Source organism: Dasypus novemcinctus, chromosome 1 (genome assembly GCF_030445035.2).
Source record: "Dasypus novemcinctus isolate mDasNov1 chromosome 1, mDasNov1.1.hap2, whole genome shotgun sequence".
Taxonomy (NCBI): Eukaryota; Metazoa; Chordata; class Mammalia; order Cingulata; family Dasypodidae; genus Dasypus; species Dasypus novemcinctus.
In genome coordinates, this window is record NC_080673.1 from 78,816,310 (window position 1) to 78,840,874 (window position 24,565).

Genomic DNA, 24,565 nt, shown 5'->3' on the forward strand with positions numbered 1-24,565 from the left:
GACTCAATTAGAATGTTGCCTTTGCCACATCCCATCCAAAGCCAATATTGGTGCTGGCCAGACCCAATTCAAGGCTAAGTCAATATCAGCCTTCCTCTCCCCCGCCTTTGTTATTATTATTATTATTATTTTAAAGCAACCTGCTGGAGGTCCTCCTATTCCCATGAAGGACCTTTCCTAATTAACGCATCTCAGTGAGGGATAAAAGATTTTTAGTATTCCAACAATATTACAAATTCTATTAACATGAGAAAACATTGTATTTCATTAATTACAGCAGTAAGTATAGTTTTGTCTTACCCAACCAAACAACATTTAAGAATTTGATAGAGTAGCAGGGACCTTACAGCTTGTCCCAATTGTTTGCCTATTTCAGGCCCTTAAGATACAATTGTCTCTGATATTTCTTAGTAGGGTCACTGTCACAGGTTTCTTCTATGCAGCTAGATTCATTGCCATCAGGCCAGGGCAGAAAGCCTTGAAGAACTGCAAAAGTCCGTTTTTGCCCTTTTCACACAGTTTTTGCACTTTTTGTATTCATTTAGGTTTATTTTACCTTTACAAAACACATTATTTCACTGAATGCTACCACAATACTTTTACAACTTACTATATGCATACTGGTTTTGTCCTCCCTATCTTCATTTCTGATTTTATAAAACTAACCATTTTATTTTAGGACAAAATACACCTTACTAAATTTCAGTTAGCATTACTAGCATTCCCACAAACTTTTAACCTATTTCAATATTTGCTTAACTTTTACATCTTTCATTTTATCCTATGAAGAAAAATAAATTATTCATTTTAATTCAAGCAAAAACTATTTTTTATGAAGAGACTTTATAGTAGTAATTCTATTAATCAAGACTTACAACTATAGAGATCTCATTAACATTTTAAACTTAGGTAATAATATAAGCACTTATTTAATTTTTTGGCCATTTGAATAGAGCTCTTTCAGAAAATTTTATTTATCAAATTATATCACCATCCAGAGGTATCAAAATATACACTGACAATGAACAATCACAAAAACCATTACAATACACACTGACATTGAACAAACAGATAAACACAAAAGCAGTCCTTTCTTCCTTTTGTTTAATACTTAGCTAAAGCCATTCTAGCCTTTAAACCTTTTTGTGTGCTTAAACACCTTTTGTAAGAATACTAGTAAAGCATACATATCAGGCAAGGACTCAATCCTGATATAAGATGTAACTGAGCTCTTGGTCAGCTGTTGTTTGTCTTCTTGACTTTAGATTTTTAACTCACCTGCAGGTGGGAGGTGAAGCTGCTCTAACCTTCAGAATGGGACCCAGCCGTGCAGTTTTCAGCATCAGTCTCTCCATCTGCATGATGGGAGGTTCTAGGTTCCATAGGAACTTCCGTTGTCTCTTGGCGTTCATGATATGGCTTTATCCGATGGGCTGGTACCCACATAGGACATTCTCCATCTCCTGGAGAAATACAAGCAGACCCTCTTCCCCAAGTTAATAACTTCCCTGTCGACTGTTTATTGGTCAGTGGATCATTCCACCAAATTAAAGGTTTTTCTGACAGAGTTTGGGTTTGAGTTTTAGAATTAGTTTGGAAATGCCTTTCAGCTGCTGTCCCTTCCAGGGTTATTCCACAGTTAAGAAAATTAAGAGTGAATAATGCTTTGTGTTACTGCACCTGTGGTGTCTCCCTGTCTTCCCCTTTTTGTTTTTTTAACATGAGTTTGAGGGTTTGATTTGCTCGCTTGATAATAGCTTACCCCTGGGGGCTATAAGGAAGTCCTGTACAGTATGAAATACTCCAAGTATCTAGAAACCTTTTAAGGAGACACTTGTATAAGCAGGAGCTTTATCTGTTTTTAGTGACTGGGGAAGTCCCATTACAGCAAAGCAAGCTAACAAATGCTGTCATACGTGTCGAGGAGTTTCTCCTATCTGAGCTGTAGCCCAAATGGGTCCTGAACAAGTATCTGCAGAGACATGAACATAACGTAATTTCCCAAAGAAGGAGTTATGAGTTACATCCGTTTGCCACAGAGAGTTAACAGTTAAACCATGGTGATTTACTCCAGGTTCCAATTGTTTTGGATTATTAAGAATTTAACAGGATGGACAAGTTTGAACATTGTCCCTAGCTTGTGTCCATGTTAAAGGAAAATGAGCTTTGAGGCCGACTGCATTTATATGGGTTAGGTTGTGAAATTGAATAGCTTCTTGTAAAACCGGAGTGACTAATTTATCAATGGCATTATTACCTTATACTAGTGGTCCAGGTAAATTTGAATGAGATCGAACATGAATGATGAAAAATGGACTTTCCCTATTTCTCATTATTTGTTGAAGTTTGTGAAAAAGCTTATAAAGCAACTGATTTATGCTAGGTTTGATAAGAGCTGTTTCAATCAATTGAGTTACCTAGACAACATACGCTGAGTCTGAAAGGATTTTTATGGACTCTGGTATGTCTTGCAAAGCAGTAAGTACTGCTATTAATTCAGCTTGCTCAGCCGAAAATCCAGAAGTAGGAATTTTCTTAGTTTTGTACCCAGTATACCCAGCAGTGCCATTTCCAGACCCGTCAGTAAAGACTGTAGGGGCGTCAAATACTGGTTGAAACTTAGTTATGCTAGGTAAAATCGATTGAGTGCTTTTAATGAATTGTAACACAGGATTTTTAGGGTAATAATTATATCTGTCCAATATAATCAGCAAAGCCTATTTGCTATTGTAAACGATTTTGTAGGCAAGCCTCAACTTCCTTGCGCAGAATGATATGAGAAGGGTCCTGTCCGTGAAGGGCTCAAGTGTGTTCATGGCCGTTAAGTATAATTTGGGCCATAGAATCTATGTAAGGAGATAAAGTTTTAACAATACTGTTAGGTAAAAATAGCCATTCTACAATATGATCTTGTTGCATAAGGATTCCTACGGGGGAGTGTAAGGAGGCAAGATAACCAACTGCAGTGGCTGTTTTGGATTAATGCGCTCAACTTGGGCACTTTGAATTTTTTCCTCTATGAGTTTTAGTTCTTGTTTTGCCTCTCTTGTTAGAACCTGGGGGCTGTTTAATTGAGGATCTCCTCATAACAGTGAAAAGAAATTAGTTCATATGTGGAAATGACTACTTTGGACCTCAGCTGATTTATATCTCCTAGTAATTTCTGCAGATCATTCAAAGTTTTAATAGAGTCTCTATGAATCTGAACCTTCTGAGGCTTAATTGTAATTTTGTCAACAATAGTCCCAAAATAAGAAACAGGGGTGAGCCTGTGCACCTGAAATAAGAACAAGGCCTAGAGTTGCAGGGTGCCTAAGAGTTACCTGCTGAGAGCCTCTGTGTTGCTCAAATGTGGCCAGTCTTGAAGCCAAACTCAGCATGTAAATGCATTGCCTTCCCCCAGCGTGGGACATGACTCCCGGGGATGAGCCTCCCTGGCTGTGAGGGATTACTACCAAGTACCAGCTGATGATGTAACTAGAAAATGACCTTGAATAAAAGGGTCAACTCAGACAAGCAGAAAATCTCAGTCTACATATAATACCAGGAGTTAAAAATGCTTTTTGACCTGAACAAAAGGGGGATATGGAAAGGACAAATGAGTTTATATGGCTATGAGTCTCCAGAAAGAGCCAGGAGGTTATCAGAGGGGTCGCCTTTATGCAAACCTCAGCAGAGTCCCAGAGACAGATAAGGTAGATACAACCCCAGGTATTGGTTCTTCTGAGGGCTACAGAGACCCACAGGTTCTATGGTCATGGCAGATGGAGTTCAGTGCCATCTCAGTTGGCCCTATTTTGGAGTTTGTGTTTCTGTGTGATAGAGCTGAACTCAGATGTGATCTTTGTTCACAAGCCTCTCCTGTTACTTTTACCGGATCTGTAGTTGGCGCTGGGATTTAGTGTATACCCAGGGGACCTGAATGTCTGGACTGACCATGTGATAGCCAGGCCCTGAACCTCAACAGACTTTCAACTCCTACACTCTGGTTTATTGGATTTACCCCACTCATCTAACATGGAGGTGAAGAAGGTCAACCACCACACCAGGGAGCCAAGAGTGCCTATAACTGAAAGCAGGAGAATTGCATCCAGCATCCATGTGGAATCTAAGCCCCCTCTTGATATAGATGTGGAGTGGGCACAACCATTCCAAGGTCCAGACGATGAAGGAATAGAGTATGGATTAGAGTGGACTTACTGATATTCTATTCATGAACTATTGTGATTAGTAATCGAAGAAAATGTGGCATTGGTGTGGAGAAAGTGGCCATGGTGGCTGCTGGGGGTAGGGAGTGGGAGGAAGAGATGTGATGTGGGGGCATTTTCGGGATTTGGAGTTGTCCTGGGTGGTGCTGCAGGGACAGTTACCGGACATTGTATGTCCTCCCATGGCCCACTGGGTGAACTGTGGGAGTGTGTGGGCTGTGGTGTGGACCATTGACCATGAGGTGCAGCGGTGCTCAGAGATGTATTCACCAAGTGCAATGAATGTCTCATGATGATGGAGGAGGTTGTTATGAGGGGAGGAGTGAGGTGAGAGGGGTCAGGGATATATGGGGACCTCATATTTTTTAAATGTAACATTAAAAAAATAAAGACAAAATAAAGAAATTAAAATTAAAAAAAAGAAACAGGGGTAACCTTTTGAATTTTTTCAGGGTCAAGTTTTAACCCTGCTGCAGTTAAACTCTTTTCTAAGGCCTGATATGCTAAAACTAGAGTCTGGGAAGAGGGAGCAGCACATAATATATCATCCATATAATGTATAATGTAACAGGAAGGAAAAACTATTCTGACTGGATCTAAAGCTTTAGCCACAAAATTTTGACATATAGTAGGAATATTAAGCATTCCTTGAGGAAGATATTTCCATTGAAACCCTTTCATGGGTTCTTTGTTACTGAAAGAAGGCACAGAGAATGCAAATTTCTTGCAGTCCTGGGGAGCCCAAGATATTGTAAAGAAACAATCCTTTAAATCAGTAACAAGTGGCCAGCTAAGGGATCATAGTTGGTGTGGTCAAACCTGGCTGCAGTGCACCTATAGGTTGAATGACTGCATTTACTGCCCCGAGGTCTGTTAAAAGCCTCCATTTGTCTGATTTTTTCTTCATAGGAAACACTGGAGAGTTCCAAGAACTAAGAGAGTCTTCAATATGCCCCTTGTCTAATTGTCCTTAACTAATTTATGAAGTGCCTCCAATTTGTCTTGAGTTAATGGCCACTGTTCAACCCAAACTGGAGAAGTTGTAGTCCACTTGAGAGGGATGGGTCTGGGCGATCTGAGGAGGCTAGACTGAGCAGTGGCCGTTACAGCACGATTACCATGAGCTGTGGGATCGACTGGTTTAACAATTCCCTGGTGGGGTTTACCCAACCCTAATCCCAGAACATGTCCTTGTTTCCTCATTAATTGTTGACTTTGTTTACTGTATTGGGCCTCTTGGGGAATATAAATTTCAGCCTGCCACTGTTCTAATAGATCACGTCCCCTTATTCCAGTTTTTACACAGATGAGGGTATCCCCTGGAAGTAAGGTAAGAGATTCTGCCGTAGGGATATCTAAGGCTACCCTTCTTGCTGTGGCGGGGGATAAATCCAGGACACTGCGGAATGTTGGGGAGTGCCGAGCTTGCTCCAGTGAACCAGGAAAACCCCCTTTTGGAGTGGGGCTGGGAGTGGCCCCGTTGGAAGTTTCCCTACAAGGGGGTGCCATTCTTATGGTATTTAGACCGACATAGGTTAGACCAGTGATATCCTTTACCACAGCAGGGACACAGCTCAGGTCATTTCCAAGCTGAAATATTCTGTCTTAATGGCATTGCTTTTCCCTCAGACCTTTTCCAACAACCTTTTTTCATATGGCCAGGTTTTCCGCAATTAAAGCATTTTCTAGAAAACCTCTTGTTAATTTTCATCCCTGCCATAGCCTGAGCCATCATTGTAGCATGTTGACCCTCCATCCCTACATCCTGACACATTTTAATACATCCAGTCAAATCCACATTACCCTTTTAATCCCTATAGCCTTCTGACAATCCTGATTAGCATTTTCATAGGCCATTAGCTGCAAAGTAGTATCCATAGGCTCTAAGTTATTGACCTGTTTTTTGATAGTCTCTTGTAACTGAGCAATAAAATCAGGGTAGGGTTCTTTGGGTCCCTGTAATATTTTTTGGAATGACACGGGAGGCTGGCCTTTAACCTCAATCTTTTCCCAGGTTCTTAAGCAACAATGCCGAACCTGTGCAATGGCTTGATCACTCATCGCTAATTGCTGATCTACTCCCACCCAATTCCCCACCCCCACTAACTGATCCAAGGAAATGGGGATATCGTGGGCTCTATTATGAGCAGCCGGAGTGTGTGCATGATCTGTTCACCAGGTTTTGAATTGTAAAAACCCTCCAGACCCTAGGGTGATGTATGCTAACGTAGACCAGTCAGCTGGGATCAGCCTAGAACCTTCAGCAAGTCCCTGCGCTGTACCATAGGTAGAAGGAGAATTTGGACCATATTGTTGCACAGGTGCTTTTAACTCTTTCAGAATTTTAAATGGGAAGGGTTCATGGGTGAACTTATAAACCCCATTCAGATTTTGAGGATCCACTCCAGGAGCTATTCTTTCTCATACAATGACCAGAAAGGCATCTGAAGTGCCTCCAAGTCACCCTCCCTTCTAGCCTGTAAAATGCCTTGTTGTAAAGCTGACAACTTTGGCTGAGCATCTCCAGGCATAGTAGGGGGAGGAGGTGTGGGGAGGGAGTGACTTTCTAAAGCCTGTTAATGGCGGAGCTGAAGGCAAAATAACTTTAGATTTAGTGTAAGAAAATTCAGAGGGAGGAACTTCCTCACTTTCTCTATTTTCTTTTTTCTCTTCCTCATCTGTTTGCAAAGGTTCCAAAACAGATTTAATTATAATCAAAGTGGGCCAAATAGTAATAGGGAGCAGAACACCTTATACAGTTATTTTTCTCTTTTCCTACTTTTTCCCAGTCTCTTAACTCTAAACTTCCTATCTCTTAACTCTAAACTTCCTATTGCTAGGAACCATGAGCAATATTGTTCTATAACCAGTAAGAGTTCCAAAATATGAGGCTCAGTGACCTTAGCTCCTTTTGCTTTGAGAAGTTGTTTCAAGAGACATACATACGGGTGATATTTTGGTGAACTGTCTCTGTTTCCCATTGTAACCCTGCAAAAACATCCGAGTGTGTCCTTACTTACCGAGGACTTGGAAGGTTTTCTGTACCTCTCAGGGCTTTACGCCACTAAACCACTTTTTAGTTTCACTGCAAGCGAGACTTCTTCCCTTCGGGTCCCTGTTAGGGCACCAGTCAGCTATCGGTTGCCTTGAAGGGAAGGCAACGCAGAACTCTACTGAGTCAAAGACAGAGAGAGACAAGAGAGGAGGTAAAGATGGGACCAGGAGACTCAACAGCTTCTGGAACTGAGAGCCTCAACCCTAGTTTCCCCATTGTATTTATTTGAAAGCTAATGAGCAGCTGTTTGCTACAGGAAGCAACTTTTAACACCTACAGTAAGGTAACATTTACAATAACAGGAAGCAATTGCAACATCGTCTATAATAACAGGAAGCAACAAATAGGTAAGCCAGTTTTCCACAACACATAACATGACCTGTTTCCAGAGAAATAAAGACATGATGGGATTCGGTTAGCTTTTTTCAAAAAGCGGTTTTATTGAGATATACTCACATACCATACAATCTATCTAAAGTGAACTGTCAGTGGCTTTTTGTATAATCACAGTGTTGTGCATTCATCATCACAAAAAATTTTAGAGCAATTTATAACTCCTAAAAGAAAAACTCCACACCCCTTAGCAGTCACCTCTCAAAGGTATCCTTCCCCAGCCCTACATAACCACTAATCTAATTCCATCTTTATAAATTGATTTACATTTTATATAAATGGAATCATACAATATATAGTACTTTACATGTAGTTTTTTTCACTTGGCATAATGTGGTGTTGCTTTTTTTTTTGTCTGTATTAATATCTAGTAATATTAACATACATGTGTTCACTTTCAAAGATAAGCAGTCTTATATATGCAATATTTCCCATATTCATATTTCACATGAAGTTTCAGAGTCCCATGTTACATTTTTTAGCTTTCCTTTTAGCAATACACATGACCTTAGACTTTCCCTTTCAACCACTGCCATACCCATATATTTGCACTTCTAGTTATAAACAGTATTGCTGAGATCAGCTCAGTGATAGGTTGGCTCGAAGGGAAGGCAACGCAGAACTTACAGAATAAAAGGACAGAGAGACCTGAGAGGAGATAAAGATGAGACTAGGGATCTCACGCTTCTGGAACTGAGAACCTCAACCCTAGTTTCCACATCATATTTATTAGGAACTCCAAAGCAGCTGTTCCTCATCAACACTGCAACATTTACAATAATTGGGGGCAAGTGCAACAAACAGGGAACAGGTAAGCCAGTTTCCCACAGCATGCTATGTTGTGATTTCACCTTTTTTATTCATTTCTGAAGATTAACAAGCTTTTCACTGATTCTGCACAGGTTGACCCTCAGATTTCCATTCTCTAACCTCTTTCTATTTTCTGATATATATTCTAGTTATTAACTCTGAGTCTATGCAATATATTTAGTTCATAATAGCACAATCATACAGTATTTGTTCTTTTGTGTCTGGCTTGCTTCACTCAACCTAATGTCCACCAGGTTCGCCCGTGTTGTCATATGTTTTACAACTTCATTTCTTCTTACAGGTGCATAATATTCCATCATGTGTCTGTTTCACAGTTTGTTTATCCATTCATTGGTTGATGGACACCTGGGTTGTTTCCACCTTTTGGCAATTGTGAATAACAGCATTATGAACTTCGGTGTGCAGATGTCTGTTTGAGTCACTGCTCTCAGTTCTTCTGGCTTTATATCTAGCAGTTGTATTGCAAGGTCATGTGGCAAATCTATATTCACATTCATTAGAAATTGCCAAAACAGTCCTCCACTGTGGCTGTACCATTCTACATTCCCACCAGTAGTGAATAAGTGTTCTTATCTCTCTATATCCTTTCCAAAACTTGTAGTTTTCTGACTTTTTAATAGTGGCCATTCAAATAGGTGTGAAATGGTATCTCATTGTAGTTTTGATTTGCATTTCCCTAATCGCTGATGATGTTGAACATTTTTTCATGTGCTTTTTTGCCATTTGTATTTCTTCTTTTGGATGAATGTCTGTTTAAGCCTTTTGCCCATTTTTTAATGAGGTTGTTTGTCTTTTTATTGTTGAATTATACCATCTCTTTATACATCATGGATTTCCAAATATTTTCTCCCATTTAGTCAGCTGCCTTTTCACCCTTTTGACAAAGTCCTGTGAGGTGCAAAAGTGTTTAATTTTGAGGAGGTCCCACTTTATCTATTTTTTCCTTTGTTGCTCGTGCTTTGGGTATAATATCCAAGAAATCACCACCTACTACAAGATCTTTAAGATATTTCCCTACTTTTTCTTCTAGTGGTTTTATGGTCCTGGCTTTTATATTTAGGTCTTTGATTCATTTTGAGTTGATTCTTGTGTAGGGAATGAGATAGGGATCCTCTTTCATTGTTTTGGTTATGGATATCCAGTTTTCCCAGCACCATTTGTTGAAGAGACTGTTTTGTCCCAGCAATGTGGACTTGATAAGTTTGTCACAAACCAGTTGGCCATAGAGTTACGAGTTTATTTCTGGACTCTCAATTCTGTTCCACAGATCAGTGTGTCTATTTTCATGGCAATACCATGCTGTTTTGACCATTGTAGCTTTGTAATATGTTTCAAAGTCAGTGAGTGAAAGTCCTCCCATATGATTCTTCTTTATTAGAATGCTTTTGACTATTTGGGTGTTCTTTCCCTTCCAAAGGAATTTGCTAATTGCCTTTTCTGTTTCTGTAGAATAGGCTGTTAGAATTTTGATTGGTATGGCATTGAATCTATAAATGAGTTTGGGTAGGATTGACATCTTCACATATTTAGTCTTCTAATTGTTGAACATGGAATGTCTTTGCATTTGTTTAGGTGTTCTTTGATTTATTTTAGCATTGTTTTGTAGTTTTCTGCATATAGGTCCTGAACTTCTTTGGTTAAATTGATTCCTAGGTCTTTGAGTCTTTTTGTTGCCATTATAAATGGAATTTTTTCCCTAATTTCCTCCTCAAATTGTTCAAACTTTACTGATTTTTGTGTGTCGATCTTGTATCCTGTCACTTTGCTGAACTTGTTTCATTAGCTCAAGTAGCTTTTTGTAGATATTTCAGAATTTTTCTAAGTATAGGATCATAGTATATGTGAATAGTGAGAGTTTTATTCCTCTTTTCCTATTTGGATGCCTTTTATTTGTCTAATTGCTCTAGCTAGAACTTCTTAGCACAATATCAAATAACACTGGTGACAGGGGGCATTCTTGTCTTGTTCCTGATCTAGAGGGAAAGCTTTCAAGATTTCCCCCTTGAGTATGATGTTGGCTGTGGGTTTTTTGTATATGCCCTTTATCATATTGAGGAATTTTCCTTCTATTCCTATCTTTTGAAGTGTTTTGATCAAGAATGATGCTGGATTTTGTTGAATGCCTTTTCTGCATTTATCGATATAATCATGTGCTTTTTTCTTTCAGTTTGCTAATATGGTATAGTATATTAATTTATTTTCTTATGTTGAATCACCCTTGCATATCAGGAATAAATCCCACTAGGTCATGGTGTATAATTCTTTTGACATGCTGTTGGATTCTATTTGCATGTATTTTGTTGAGAATTTTTACATCTATGCTCATTAGAGAGATTGGTCTGTAATTTTCCTTTCTTTTAGTGTCTTTATCTGGCTTTGATATTAGGGTGATGTTGGCTTCATAAAATGTGTTTTTTGTAATTTTCCCTCCTCTTCAATATTTTGGAAGAGTTTAAACAGGATTGCCATTAAATCTTCTTGAAATGCTTGGTGTAGAATTCACCTGTGAAGCCATTCGGACCTGAACTTTTCTTTGCTGGGAGATATTTGATTATGGATTCAATCTCTTTAAATGTGATTGGTTTTTTAAGTTCGTTTATTTCTTGTAGTGTCAGTGTAGGTTGTTTGTGCATTTATACAAATTTGTCCGTTTCATCTAGGTTGTCTACTTTGTTGGCATACAGTTTCTCATACTATCCTCTTATGATACTTTTTATTTCTGTGGGGGTAATTGTAACTTCTCACCTTCATTCCTGATTTTATTTATTTGCATCTTCTCTCTTCCTTTGTTAGTCTAGCTAGAGGTTTGTCAAAGAATCAGCTTTTGGTTTTGTTGATTTTCTCTTTTTTTGTTGTTGTTCTCAATTTCATTTATTTCTGCTGTAATCTTTATTATTTCTTTCCTTCTGTTTACTTTGGGAATGATTGGCTGTTCTTTTTCTGCTTTCTCCAATTGTTCCGTTATATCTTTGATTTTAGCTCTTTTTTCTTTTTAAATATAGGCATTTAGGGCTATAAATTTCCTTCTTAACACTGCCTTCACTGTGTCCCGTAAGGTTTGATAAGTTTGTTCTCGTTTTTATTCATCCCATTATAATTACTTATAATTTCTCCTTTGATCCACTGATTGTTTAGAAGTGTGTTGTTTATCCTCTACACATTTGCATATTTTCCCTTTCCCATCTATTCGTGATTTCCAGTTTCATTCCACTGTGATCTGAGAAGATGTTTTGTGTAATTTCAATCTTTTTATATTTATTTAGACCTACCTCATGACCTAACATGTGGTCTTTACAGATCCATGAGCATTTGGAAAGAATGTATAACCCACTAATACAGGTTTCTGTTTATATCTGTTAGGTCTAGCTTGTTTATCATGTTGTTCAACTTCTCTGTTTCCTTTTTGATCTTCTGTTTCATTGTTCTATCTAATGATGTCCAATGATTATTGTAGAGATGTCTGTTTCTCCCTTCAGTTTTGCCAGGGTTTGCCTCATGTATTTTGGAGCATCAAGCTAAGGTACATAGATATTTATGACTGTCATTTCTTGCTAGTGGATTGACCCTTTTATTAATATAAAATGGCCTCCTGTATTTCTTATAACTTTTTTGCATTTAAAGTCTGTTTTGTCCAACATTAGTATAGCTACTCCTACTCTTTTTTGGTTACTATTTGCATGGAGTATCTTTTTCCAGCCTTTCACTTTCAGCTGGTTTGTATCCCTGGGTCTAAGCTGAGTCTCCTCTACGCAGCAGATGGATGGCTCATGTTTTTTTTTTTTATCTATTCTGTCAGCCTATATGTTTAGATTGGGGAGTTTAATAGATTCACATTCAGTTATATTACTGCAAATGCATTATTTACTTCCACCATTTTATTCTTTGGTTTTTGTATGCCATATCTTATTTTCATCTGTTTTTTTACTCTTTTGCTTATCTTTCTGCTATTCCTGCCTTCTACACTTTCCTTCAGACTGCTCTCTCTTGTCTTACTCTTTTGGCTGTAAGGCTCCCTTTTATACTTCTGCAAAGGGGGATTTTTTTTTTATGAACTCTCTTAGTATCTGTTTATTTGTGAATATTTTTAACTCACCTTCATATTTGAAGGACAATTTTGCCAGGTAAGAATTCTCGGCTGGGACTTTTTCTCTTTTAGTATGATAATTATATCATACCACTCTCTTCTCGCTTCCATGGGCTCTGATGATAAATCCTCTCTAAGTCTTATTGGGAGTCTCTTGTATGTAATGGTTTGTTTCTCCCTTGCTGCTTTCAGAGTTTTCTCTTCATCTTTGATGTTTGTAATTTTGAGTAGTAAGTATTTTGGAGTTTGTCTATTCAGATTATTCCAGTTGGCGTAGGCCGTGCTTCTTGGACATGTAAATTACTTTTTTCATGAAAGTTGGGAAATTTTCAGCCATTATTTCCTCAAATAATCTTTCTGCCCATTTCCTTCTTTTTCTTCTCCTTCTGGAACTCCCGTGACACATATGTTATTGAATGTCATGTTGTCATTCAAATCCCTGAGCCCCTGCTGAATTTAAGATTTATTTTTTAAGGATGCTTATCCATATGAATCTTTGTTCTTTGGAATAGTGTTTTTACCTTGGTGGTATAATGTGCTATCCTTATACGATCTGAATGTAAAACATTAACTTAGAGAATGTGTTGTAAATGATCTTATTCTTTCTATGCTTTCTATGCTTAAATTTGATTTTGATTCTGTCAGATTCAGCTAGTGGTCATTGAGTACCTTCTACATAACAGGCATTGCTGTGCTGGGAACTTTTATACTCTAATAGGCTATAGGACTTGGACTAGGAGATCTGGATTTGATTCCTGGTTTTGCCACCAAATAGCAAAATGACTTGGATTCAGCCATTTAGTTCAGTTTTATGATTTAAAAGTAGAATTGTTAATGCCTGTCTCACCGGCTTTAAATTAAAATGAGGCTTTTTCAGTATCATTAATGTGAGTAATTAAAAAAATCCCTAGCATCAAGCAAAAGAAGGGAGAACAGAGATCCTATCCTAGGCCATAAAGGTAATTTGCCCCATCCGAACAACCACCCAGGTTTCTTGAATCTCGTCTGGTCCTTTTTACCCTCATATCTGTCATGTTCATGGGCGTCCTTCTTTCAGTCTTTATTCATACTGTACTTTTACGCTACTTCATATAATAGCTAAAATTCAGTGTATGTATAACTTTCCTTCAGCGTACAGTATGAATGAGCCTGGCTTACAACCACTGTGGAACCTGTTCTTTGACCATGGAGTAGCTTTTCTGGGCCTTACTGTGACCAGCAGTATGGAACAGCCCAGATGGGAGTAATGCTTATGGTCACTTATTGCCCTGTGAAGAGTTCTAAAGAGTTGCATTACCTGCACCATTTGTATTCAGTTTGGGGAGAGAGGTCACTTAAGGACTTGTCAGTATGTGGGTGCCACCAGACCCAAGGAGGCACCTTGTCTGTGGTGTCATCACTACATTCTGATGCCCCGTGTGGAGCCTCACATCCCAGGGATCTTTGCCTGTGGGAATAATTAATTCTTGAAAAAAGAGAGCACTTAATAGTGAATTCAATTAAAATGGGGGGAAAAAATTAGTGGAAAAGTTTTGATCAGTACTTTATTTTGAAAAATGGACCTGCAAATAATGAAAGCAAATTTATCTTACATTTACTAGAATTTAGATTATGGTGAAAACTACGTGCTAATTCAATTTTTTTTTCTGACAAAATCATGTATCATGAACAATATCATCACTTCATGTTTGTGTTTTTTACAGCAGGGTCAGAGTCTTTTCAAACATCCTTTTTTGAATTAATATTTGAAAATCTCAAGGGATTTTCTTAAATCAGAATATAATTATTTGAATGTAATTCTCTTTTCAAGTAACTGTTATGCCATTATCCTTATCCTTGTTGATTCATTCTTCACTTGTAAGCTGCTCTTAATTGGGCACAGTCCTTAATTGTCAGTGATATTGCATGATATTAGACCCATCATTTTTATCTACTTCTAGAATTCTTCACGTTATCTAAGAAATAGAATTTCAGGTTGCAGGTGATTTGTATTTGCTTAGAGATTGAAGGATCAAAAAAAGTGGATGTGGCTCAGGTGATAGTGCCTCCTCCTTACCATATGGGAGGACCTGGGTTAGATCCCTGTGGCCTCCTGGTGAAAAAGAAGAGGGGAAAGCATGTCCGCATGGCGAGCCAGTACCCACATGGTGAGCCCAGTGTCCATGCAGTGAACCAAGTGCCTGCATGGGTGCCCATGCGAGTGCCCACGTGAGTGGCCACATGGCGAGCCAAGAGCCTGTATGGCGAGCCAAGTGCCTGCATGAGTGAGTCACACAGCAAGATGATGACGCAACAAAAGATAGACAAAGAGGAGAGTCAAGGTGAAGCGTAGCAGACCAGAAACTAAGGTGATTTGCAATTGACAGGGAGCCTCTCTCCACATCGGAGATCCCTAGGATCAAATCCCAGTGAATCCTCGAGAAGAAAGATGAGAAGAGAAGACAAAAAGAGAAATTGATACAGAAGATCACACAGTGAATGGACATAGTAAAAACAGCAGGGTAGGGGAAGGGAAGGGGGAGGAAAAATTTTTTTTGAAAAAAGAACATATTGAAAAAAAATGGAGAGGGTAGATAATTAGTCTTGACTGGACAAGCCTTATTCATATAACTGCAAAACTTCAAGGAGGGTCTTAGGGTAGAGAGGTGTGAGGGAGGATTCATTTTATTTATGGTTGGTTTATAAGTGATTGTTTTGGTATTTTGCTAACATGTGATTTCCTATTGTAAACATGTAATTATAGGGATGCAGATTTTAATGTGGTCATGAGAACCCTACCTCCCCAGCCTGTGGTTAATAAAAAATGATTGAATGACTGAATATACTATATTTGTTTTTCTTGTGTCACTTAATACTGAGTTCATCTCTTAAGAAAATATCTAGAAATAAAATATGTGTGAGACAATTAAATAGTGTAGTCAGAAACACACTAAAAAGTTTTTAGCTCTGTTTTTGTTTAAAATATACCAGGCACTTCAGGATACACAAGGAAAAATTAGCATGATCAGTTATGAGGCTTACCTCTGGGGGCTGATGAACACAAATCACTGGAACACGATGCTAATTTTCTGTGGCAAATATATCAGCATCCAGACTTTTAAAAAGCCTGTTGTCCTTCATGGTGCAGCCCATTCCTTAATCTATTCATTCATTCACTTTACTGAAGGAATATATATTGAGGCCCTACTATGTGACAGGCCCTGTTCTACGTACTGAAGATACAGTGGTGAGCAAGACACACAAGTTGTTTGATGACATTTACATCTAGTTGGAAGAGATAGGCAGTCAATCTAACAGATTAATAACTAAAAAAAATGTCCAGTAGTGAGATATCAGATGGTGTGAAGCAAGAACATGATGTGTTGGGACCTCTTGAGATGGAGTCGTGATCAGGGAAGGCCTGTGGGAGCAGAGGCTGTGGAATGTGATCCTAGTGGATGAAGGGAAAGCATTCCAGGCAGGGGGACAGGACAGGGAGCACTTGATCCACTTGAGGAGCACCAGAGGGGCAGCCATGGGCCGGAGGAGCCATGGCAGGGGGTTAAAATAATTCAGATTTTATTATCAGCTCAAGGAGAAGCCAAGTAGGGTGGTTAAGATGTTAAGATTTATTTACCTTGTTAGAAGTTGATCCTGGCTCCTTTGTGCAGGAGGATTGAAAAGGGGCAGGTCTAAGAGCAGGCAGACCAGTTAGGACCCTGTGGCAGGTAATCCAGATGAAGGATGGTGGGGCTTGGGTAAGGTTGGTGGCCACGGAGGTAGAAATAAACAGACTGGGATATGGGATTTTGGAAATCAAGTTGACAAGACTTGGCAACTGGACTGGATGTGAGAGTTGAAGGAAACCAAAACTTGGAGTAATTCCTAGTTGTTTGGTTTGTCAAACTGTGGAGATCATGGTACTGTTTATTAAGATTAAAGAAACTGACAGGGAGTGAGTTTGGGTCAAGATGGGTGGGGTGCCAAGAATCCTGTTTTCACTGTCATTAAGGTTAAGATTAAATTAATCTCCTTTATTTTATATGTGACATTTATGTAATCTAAGTATCTTTTAAAAAAATAGGAAATAAGAGTGGGGAATGAACAATGGACTAAAGTAGACTTATTATTGTTCTACTGTAGAAATTACTCTTCTAGCAATGGAAGAACTCTTAGTCATATAAAGGCAGTGGACACAGAGGTTCTAAGGGATGGGAGAAGAAAGAATAGGTGAAATATGGAGGCATTTTTGGAACATTGGAGTTGTCCTGCATGGCATTGCAGTGACAGATACAGGCCATTGTGTATTTTGTTATAACCTGCAAGATTGTGCGGGGCAGACTGTAAACTATCATGTAAACTGTAATCCATGGTTAGTAGCAAAGCTTCATATGTGTTAATCAGTTGTAGCAAATTATCACACTAATGAGGGATGTTGATGCGGGAAAGTGTGGGAGCGGAAGGGAGTGGGGCATATGGGAATTACTTGTATTTTTTATGTAACGTTTATGTGATCTAAAGCTTCTTTAAAAATAAATTAAAAACCCTAAAAAAATAATTTTCTATTTAGACATCAATATGAGCTGCCAAATAGATTGATTGAAAAGTAAAAAAGTAAGGATATCTTCATTTCCCAGAGAGGAGATAAGAAATAAGTAGGGACTATATTTTAGGTTAGTAGATGAAATAGCTAAAATGTCCACTTACTATATTAATTTAATACTTTAGTTATATGTATATATTTAAATGCATAAAATGTTACTTTAGATGTATTGCTTTTTTTTCCTATAATACATTTTTATAAAACAGTGTTATTCAAAGGCTTCATGCATTTTTGACAGCTTCACAATGCATTTTTGATATCGGTGCCTTTGGCATAGCTAGTGCAGTTTTGAGGGTTATGTAAGCATTTTCCAGACTATGTCACCCCTATTTCTATTTAAGTTTTTGAAATACAGTATTATTTTAATATATGTTGTTGTCACTGGGGATTTTTTCCTGAGCTATAGCTTGCATTTATAAAACATTTGGACAGTAATATATTTTAAAATCTGTGCTGTTAGTGTATACTTGTGATCTGTACAATATAACTACTATATTGCTTTTTTAAGAGCTCTTTCAAAGGACTTTATAATTGTATCTGACTCTTGGAATTGAATTAACCCTGGCAATAATTGTGTTGTCTTTTTTTTTTTTTTCTTTTTTAACCCATTCCATTTTAGACAGAATTTCAGGCTGATATATATTTAACAAACATATTGTTGTTCAAAATAAAATAATTAAAGGAAAATCCCATTAAAAAAGATTTAATGAAGACCTGGAAATAAGCAACTTTTCTCCATTGGCATCATCTTTTTTTACTTAATAAATCATGCACATTTTTTCATATCAGTACATACAGCCATTTTTTAATGTCTTCATTTGAACCATTATATAAATTTAGCCATCCTTCTATTGGTGGTTTTGGTTGTTTCTTATCTTGGCTATAACAAAACAAACAGTGCTATTATAAATACCCTTGCATACTTCCTGTATAGGTATAAAAATTTCAGGGACAAAAGATAAATACATTTTAAGATTTGTTAGATATTGCCTACTTGCCCTCCAAAGATAGTTTTCACAAATTTTTATTACAGACAAATTGTAGAATCAGTTTTCATTATAAACAAAAATATTAGAATGTCTATATCCCTACTACACTCTCTCAAAAATAGTGCATTAACTTTTTAAATCTTGGCTTGATTGGTTAAAATAATCAACTGTGCAATTGTAGATTAGAGATTACATTGCTCTTAAATTCGGGAAATTCTTTTAAATATCCTTAGTGGTAGCCAGTTTTTGTGTTTTGAAGGTAAATTAGAGTTTTGAAAAAGTCAGGTCTTTTACATGAGATGGATAATTGAGTTAGCTATTTTATTTTGTTTTTTGTTTTTTGTTTTCATTTTACTTAATTTGGGAGGCAGGGATAGTGAAAAACAGTGTCTGATTTTTTGATGAAACCAATATTCTTAGTTGGATTATAAATTATCTCAGAAGTTAGTTTCAAAAGACCTTTTTAAAGTGTTTAAAGCAATGAATGGCACCATCAGTTGGTATACGATTACAGCTTTCCAAGGGGGATTACTTGAATTGAATATACTCATTTGGATGTGAATGATTGGGTATGTTTGTTTTTAAAAAATCCCCCACTGTTAAGGAGTTACCTAAAATAGGTTTCTTTCAGTGTAGGGTACATTAAAAATATATATAATCACACTTTTCTCGGAATGAATTTTTAAATTACTTTGTTGAATAAACATTATTAGTATAACATTTACAGAAGGCTAAAGCTTCCTGCCCACCAGACCAAATTGTTTATATTTTCCATTTTCCCTTCTAGGTGTTTTTTTTTTTAATCTCTGTAAGCAATACAGATATACCTATCTAAAATTACGTGTGTATGTATAATCTATGCCAGCTAAATTTAAATAAGTATTTGTTTTTTAATTTAAAAATTAACTTCAGAATATATTAGGTACTTTATACACCAAACTGAATTCCTTATTTATGTTTTCCTAAGAGTAATGCCAATTTTAGTGTCTTTTACTTAATTACAAACTGATTTCAAGAGGCAGGCTTGATGTTTGTTGTGTTGTAAATTACGTAATCTACCAATAGATGTTTGGAAATGAGGCATTATTAAAATGCTCATTGAAGCAAATATCTACAGTTTTTTCAGAATAAACCATCTTGTTTTTATTTTCTATGACATCACATATCTGATTAGTTTACCCTAAAGGGATTTTTAGCAGCTCAGAGGCAGCACCCTTACTCTACTTAATGTGTCCAAATGTTCTGTTCTGCAGAGAAATGGTCAATGCATGGTTTGCTGAGAGAATTCACACAATCCCTGTATGCAAGGAAAGTATCAGAGGCCATACCGAATCCTGCTCTTGCGTCTCGCAGCAGAGTTCTCGGGCAGATAACAGTGTCCCTGGAACACCAACCAGGAAAATCTCTGCTTCGGAATTTGACCGACCTCTTAGACCCATTGTTGTCAAGGATTCTGAGGGAACTGTGAGCTTCCTCGCTGACTCAGAAAAAAAGGAACAGATGCCTCTAACCTCCCCAAGGTTTGATAATCATGATGGAGGGGATCAGTGCTCAAGACTCTTGGAATTAGTGAAAGATATTTCTAGTCATTTGGATGTCACAGCCTTATGTCACAAAATTTTCTTGCATATCCATGGACTCATCTCTGCTGACCGCTATTCCCTGTTCCTCGTCTGTGAGGACAGCTCCAATGACAAGTTCCTTATCAGCCGCCTCTTTGATGTTGCAGAAGGTTCAACACTGGAGGAAGCTTCAAATAACTGTATCCGCTTAGAATGGAACAAAGGCATTGTGGGACATGTGGCAGCGCTTGGTGAGCCCTTGAACATCAAAGATGCGTATGAGGTAAGTGGGGACCCTCAGCAGATGTGAGGTGGGGGAGGGGAGTATGGGCAGGGCACTGGACAAGTATTTTCAGTGGTGAAGATATTTGAAACTGAGAAGAAATGGGATAAATGAGATGCAACAATTTGGGTACTTATCTAAAACAGAAATGTATGTAAGAATTTTCCCATCTTTTAAATGTAAATTTCTTCACTGGCGGTTGAGTCAAAGATTTGTGCCAGAGAAATCTTGTTTTGTTTTCCTCCTTAAACTTATGAGAGCTTATCTCTTAGTTGTATTCTCTTAGCTTTTCACCTGATCACTACAATATCCCTATCCATGTTATCCCAAGTGAACAACTGAGGATTTTACTGAAATTCTACAATGATAGTTTCAAAAACGGTCATATTCAAATTAATTCAAAGTCCCATTGGTACCAAAGTCTGTCTGTCTTTCCTTCTGTTCTTCCAATTTTTTTTTAAGCAAATGAAGTTATGGGTGTTTTCAGAAAATGAATAATTTTGCCCTAAAATATGGAAAGATTCAATATTTCTTCTACTTGTGCTACAACTAATTACCCACAGGTCTTTAATTATGGATTTAGAGATTACACTGTAAAATTCTTCAAATTTCCAGTTTAAATTGATCCTTTTGTTAATAGAATTATGGTTTTAACCTCGCATCTTAGTTGAATGGCCCTGAGCATGTTTATGAGGTATTTTTAGCACTGTGACTGAACAGTTGTCCTGCTCTTTGGTACACTGTAAAGGCTCAGTGGTAATCCCAATTTGCTTTTGTCTTTCGAAGGGTCATAGCTTTTTTATTCACCCCTGTATTCATGGTGGTTAATACAGTATCTGATAGTCAGGTCTTAATAAACATTGGTTGAATGAAAGTTATAGTAGATAAGTTAGATATAAATAATAGAAAGCAGATTTTAATAGGTGCCAAGGAAAATATGGTAGATTCAAGGTAGCAGGAGAGGACATCTTGTTTAGGAGATGGTGGAAGGTTTCTTTAAGGAGGCAGTGTTTGATAGGAACACTGCAGAATAGATAAGATTTGATTTGATTTGATTGAGATGTGTGCCTACTGAGGTCCCAATGTAAAGAGAAGTTTGAAGAAGATACAGGGAAATTGGAGAATGTGGTTCTGTTTTGGAAAAGTATGGGTAATACTCAGTGTGTAATTTGAGGAACTGTGGGAGCAAGACAGGGCGATTAACTGGGTTCTTGAATGGGAGGCTGAGGAATACTTATTTGGTTCAGAGCCATAAGGAAGAGTTGAGGGTGGTTTGGAAGGGGGACTGGTATAATTCAAACAGTGCTTTAGAAAGATGAATTTCACAGTGGTTATAACATGAATCCAAGGAAGAAATACTGGAATTTGAGAGGATAGACAATTATTTTAATAACTTAGCATGAGGAAGTGAGGGACCTGAACCAGGGTACTGACCTTAAAGATAAAAAGGAAGGAATGGATTTCAGATGAAACAAAATTTGCTAGACTTGGGCAGCTAATAAGAGATGGAAGTTAGCGGAAAAGAAGGGTCGAAGAAGACCCAGGTTTTGAAGTTGGGTGAGTGAATGGTGCTGTTGAGTATTACTGAGGGGGTGGAATTTGGGGAGAGATGTGATAGTTCAGGTAGGTAAAATTTTGAGACTTTTTCTTCTGGATCCATTCTCTTCGGAAGAATGGTTTATATAAGCAGTTTATTCCTTTCTTGATACTGTTCTGAAACATTTACTGGTCATCATGGAGCCATCTCCATGACCTCCTTGAGCTCTGTAGTGACATCACCCTGTGGCATACTCAGAGGGATATTAAGGATACAGCTGAAGGATTGCTGCCATATCTACGGAATTCCCTTCCTGTCTTAGGTGACAGCTGGGTTTTTCCACTCTTCAATAGTACTATAGTACCAAGTACCGTACGACCATAAATACTCTTCAGCTTTCCTAAGAAAGCCTTCAGTTTTCTCTGTGGTCCTAAGTAACTCTAATCCTGAGAATTCTTCACTTCTATGCATTTTATTTAATGTGCTTATCTTTAGACTTTTTTTTTCCCAAATTCTACTCAATTTATTCATTTTTTAAAAAATATTACATTAAAAAAATATGAGGTCCCCATTCACCCCCACTGCCCCCACCCCACCACTCCCCCCACAGTAACACTCTCCCCCATCATCATGACACATCCATTGCATCTGGTGAGTACATCTCTGGGCATCGCTGCACCCCATAGCCTGTGGTCCACACCATAGCCCACACTCTCCCACGTTCCATCCAGTGGGCCATGGGAGGACATACAATGTCTGGCAGTTGTCCCTGGAGCACCACCCAGGACAACTCCAAGTCCTGAAAATGCCTCCACATCTCATCTCTTCCTCCCATTCCCCACACCCAGCAGCCACCATGGCCACTTTTTCCACACCAATGCCACATTTTCTCAATTATTAAACACAATAGTTCATGAATAGAATATCATTAAGTCCACTCTGATCCTTACTGTATTCCTTCTTCCTATGGACCTTGGCTTGGTTGTGTCCATTCCACATCTATGTCAAGAGGGGGCCTAGATTCCACATGGATACTGGATGCAATCCTCCTACTTTCAGTTGTAGGCACTCTAGGCTTCATGGTGTGGTGGTTGACATTCTTCAACTCCATGTTAGCTGAGTGGGGTAAGTCCAGAAAATCAGAGTGTAGGAGCTGAAGTCTGTTGAGGCTCAGGGCCTGGCTATCATATTGTCAGTCCAGAGATTCAAATCCCCTAGATATATCTTAAACCCCAGCACCAACTACAATTCCAGTAAAGTAGCATGAAAGGCTTGTGAGAAGAGATCTCATCTGAGTCCAGCTCCATCACGCAGAAACACCAGCTCCAAGGAAGGGCCAAATGACATGGCAGTGAACCCCATCTGTCATGACCATAGAACCTGTGGGTCTCTTTAGCCCTCAAAAGGACCAATACCTGGGATTGTATCTACTTTATCTGTCTCTGAGACTCTGCTCAGGTGTGCATAAGGGCAATCCTTCTGACAACCTCCAGATTCTTTTTTAGAGACTTATAGCTATATGAACTCATTTCCCCCTAACTTTAGGTCAAACAGCATTTTTAACTCCTGTTATTATATGTAGACAGGGGTATTCTGCTGGTTCGCATTGAACCTTTAATTCAAGGTCATTTTCTAGTTACGTCATCAGCTGGTACTTGGTTGTGATCCCTCGTGCCAGGGAGGCTCATCCCCAGGTGTCATGTCCCATGCTGGGGGGAAGGCATTGCATTTACATGCTGAGTTTGGCTTCGAGACTGGCCACATTTGACTAACACGGAGGCTGTCAGGAGGGAACTCTTAGGCACAGTGCTGCTCTAGGCCTTGTTCTTATTTCAGGTGTATAGGCTCACAAGCATAGTCATTAGTATCAGGGGCTCACTGTTGGACCCTCATTCCTTCCTGGTCCTAGACTTTTGACACTGTATTTTTTTGTTTTGCAGTAATAATAATTTTATTCTTGTAGTACTCTGTCCTGATGTCCTTGCTTTGCAGAACTTCCATGGGTAAAGACTTGTAGCCTGTGGATTCCTCATATTTCCATTTCACACTTGGCACCCTTGATCCATGGTTACAGTGGCCTTTGCAGAAGTTATTTCCTATCCCAGGAATTTCATTAGATCTGTGGGGCAGATCTGTGACATCTTATTTACCTAGGTATTAATAGTGAAGCCAGTTGACTAATGGATAATTCATTAATTGGTCTTACCCATAACTTCAATAATCAAAATCTCTCTTAATAGCCTTTTGTGAAAGTTGTCAGAATACTAAAATACATTCTAATATTTTCTGAATCCTATCTACTGGTAGTTTTTAGAGAAAATACCTGTAAACATGCCACTTAAAAACATGTTTCTTAAGCTGACTTGACCACAGAACATTTAAATATTGTAATGTATCAGTGGAAAACCAGGAGGTGGTTATGAAATAAAATAATGCTCAGATTAAAGCCGAGAATAAGTAATAGTCTCATAGATAAATGGTCAACATTTGATTCACTTTTTAAAACTTTGTAACAAAATGATATTGCAGGTTTGGTTCCAGACTACCACAATAAAGCGAATATGGCAATAAAGCTAAGTCGCGTGAATTTTTTGGTTTCTCAGTGCGTATAAAAGTTACATTTTATACATTTACACTTTAGTATAATCTATTAAGTATGCAATAGCATTATGTGTAAAATAAGCAGTGTAAATATCTTAATTAAAATGTGACACAAACACTAAGTGAGCACATGATATTGGAAAAAATGGCACTGATAGACTTGATCAATGCTGGATTGCCACAAGCCTTCATTTTGTAAAAAACGTAATACCTGTGAAGCTCAATAAAATGAAGTTTGCTTACAAATTTGCAAGTTCGCTTACTTTTATTACTAATAAAGTGACACTGTCATATATTTAAGACAAGCCACAATTTAGACCAGTGTTTCCCAGACCACATGTCCCTGTGAAAGGGTAGGTGGTGAGTGCTGCCTGTGCACTGATGCTCAGTCACTCGTCATCTCTTCCTGCATCAGCCAACCACTCATGCAACTTCCTTGG

General features: G+C 38.1%; 1 protein-coding gene across 5 annotated transcripts in view; it reads left to right on the top strand.

The window, feature by feature from the left end:
- PDE5A (phosphodiesterase 5A) overlaps positions 1-24,565 on the top strand; it is a 160,605-nt gene that overhangs the window by 14,040 nt on the left and 122,000 nt on the right. For all 5 annotated transcript variants that reach the window (XM_004479025.4, XM_004479026.4, XM_004479028.5 and 2 more), the window contains exon 2: positions 19,396-19,987. In XM_004479025.4, the coding sequence (XP_004479082.1) occupies positions 19,396-19,987 (592 nt within the window). The remainder of the gene's footprint in view (positions 1-19,395; positions 19,988-24,565) is intronic.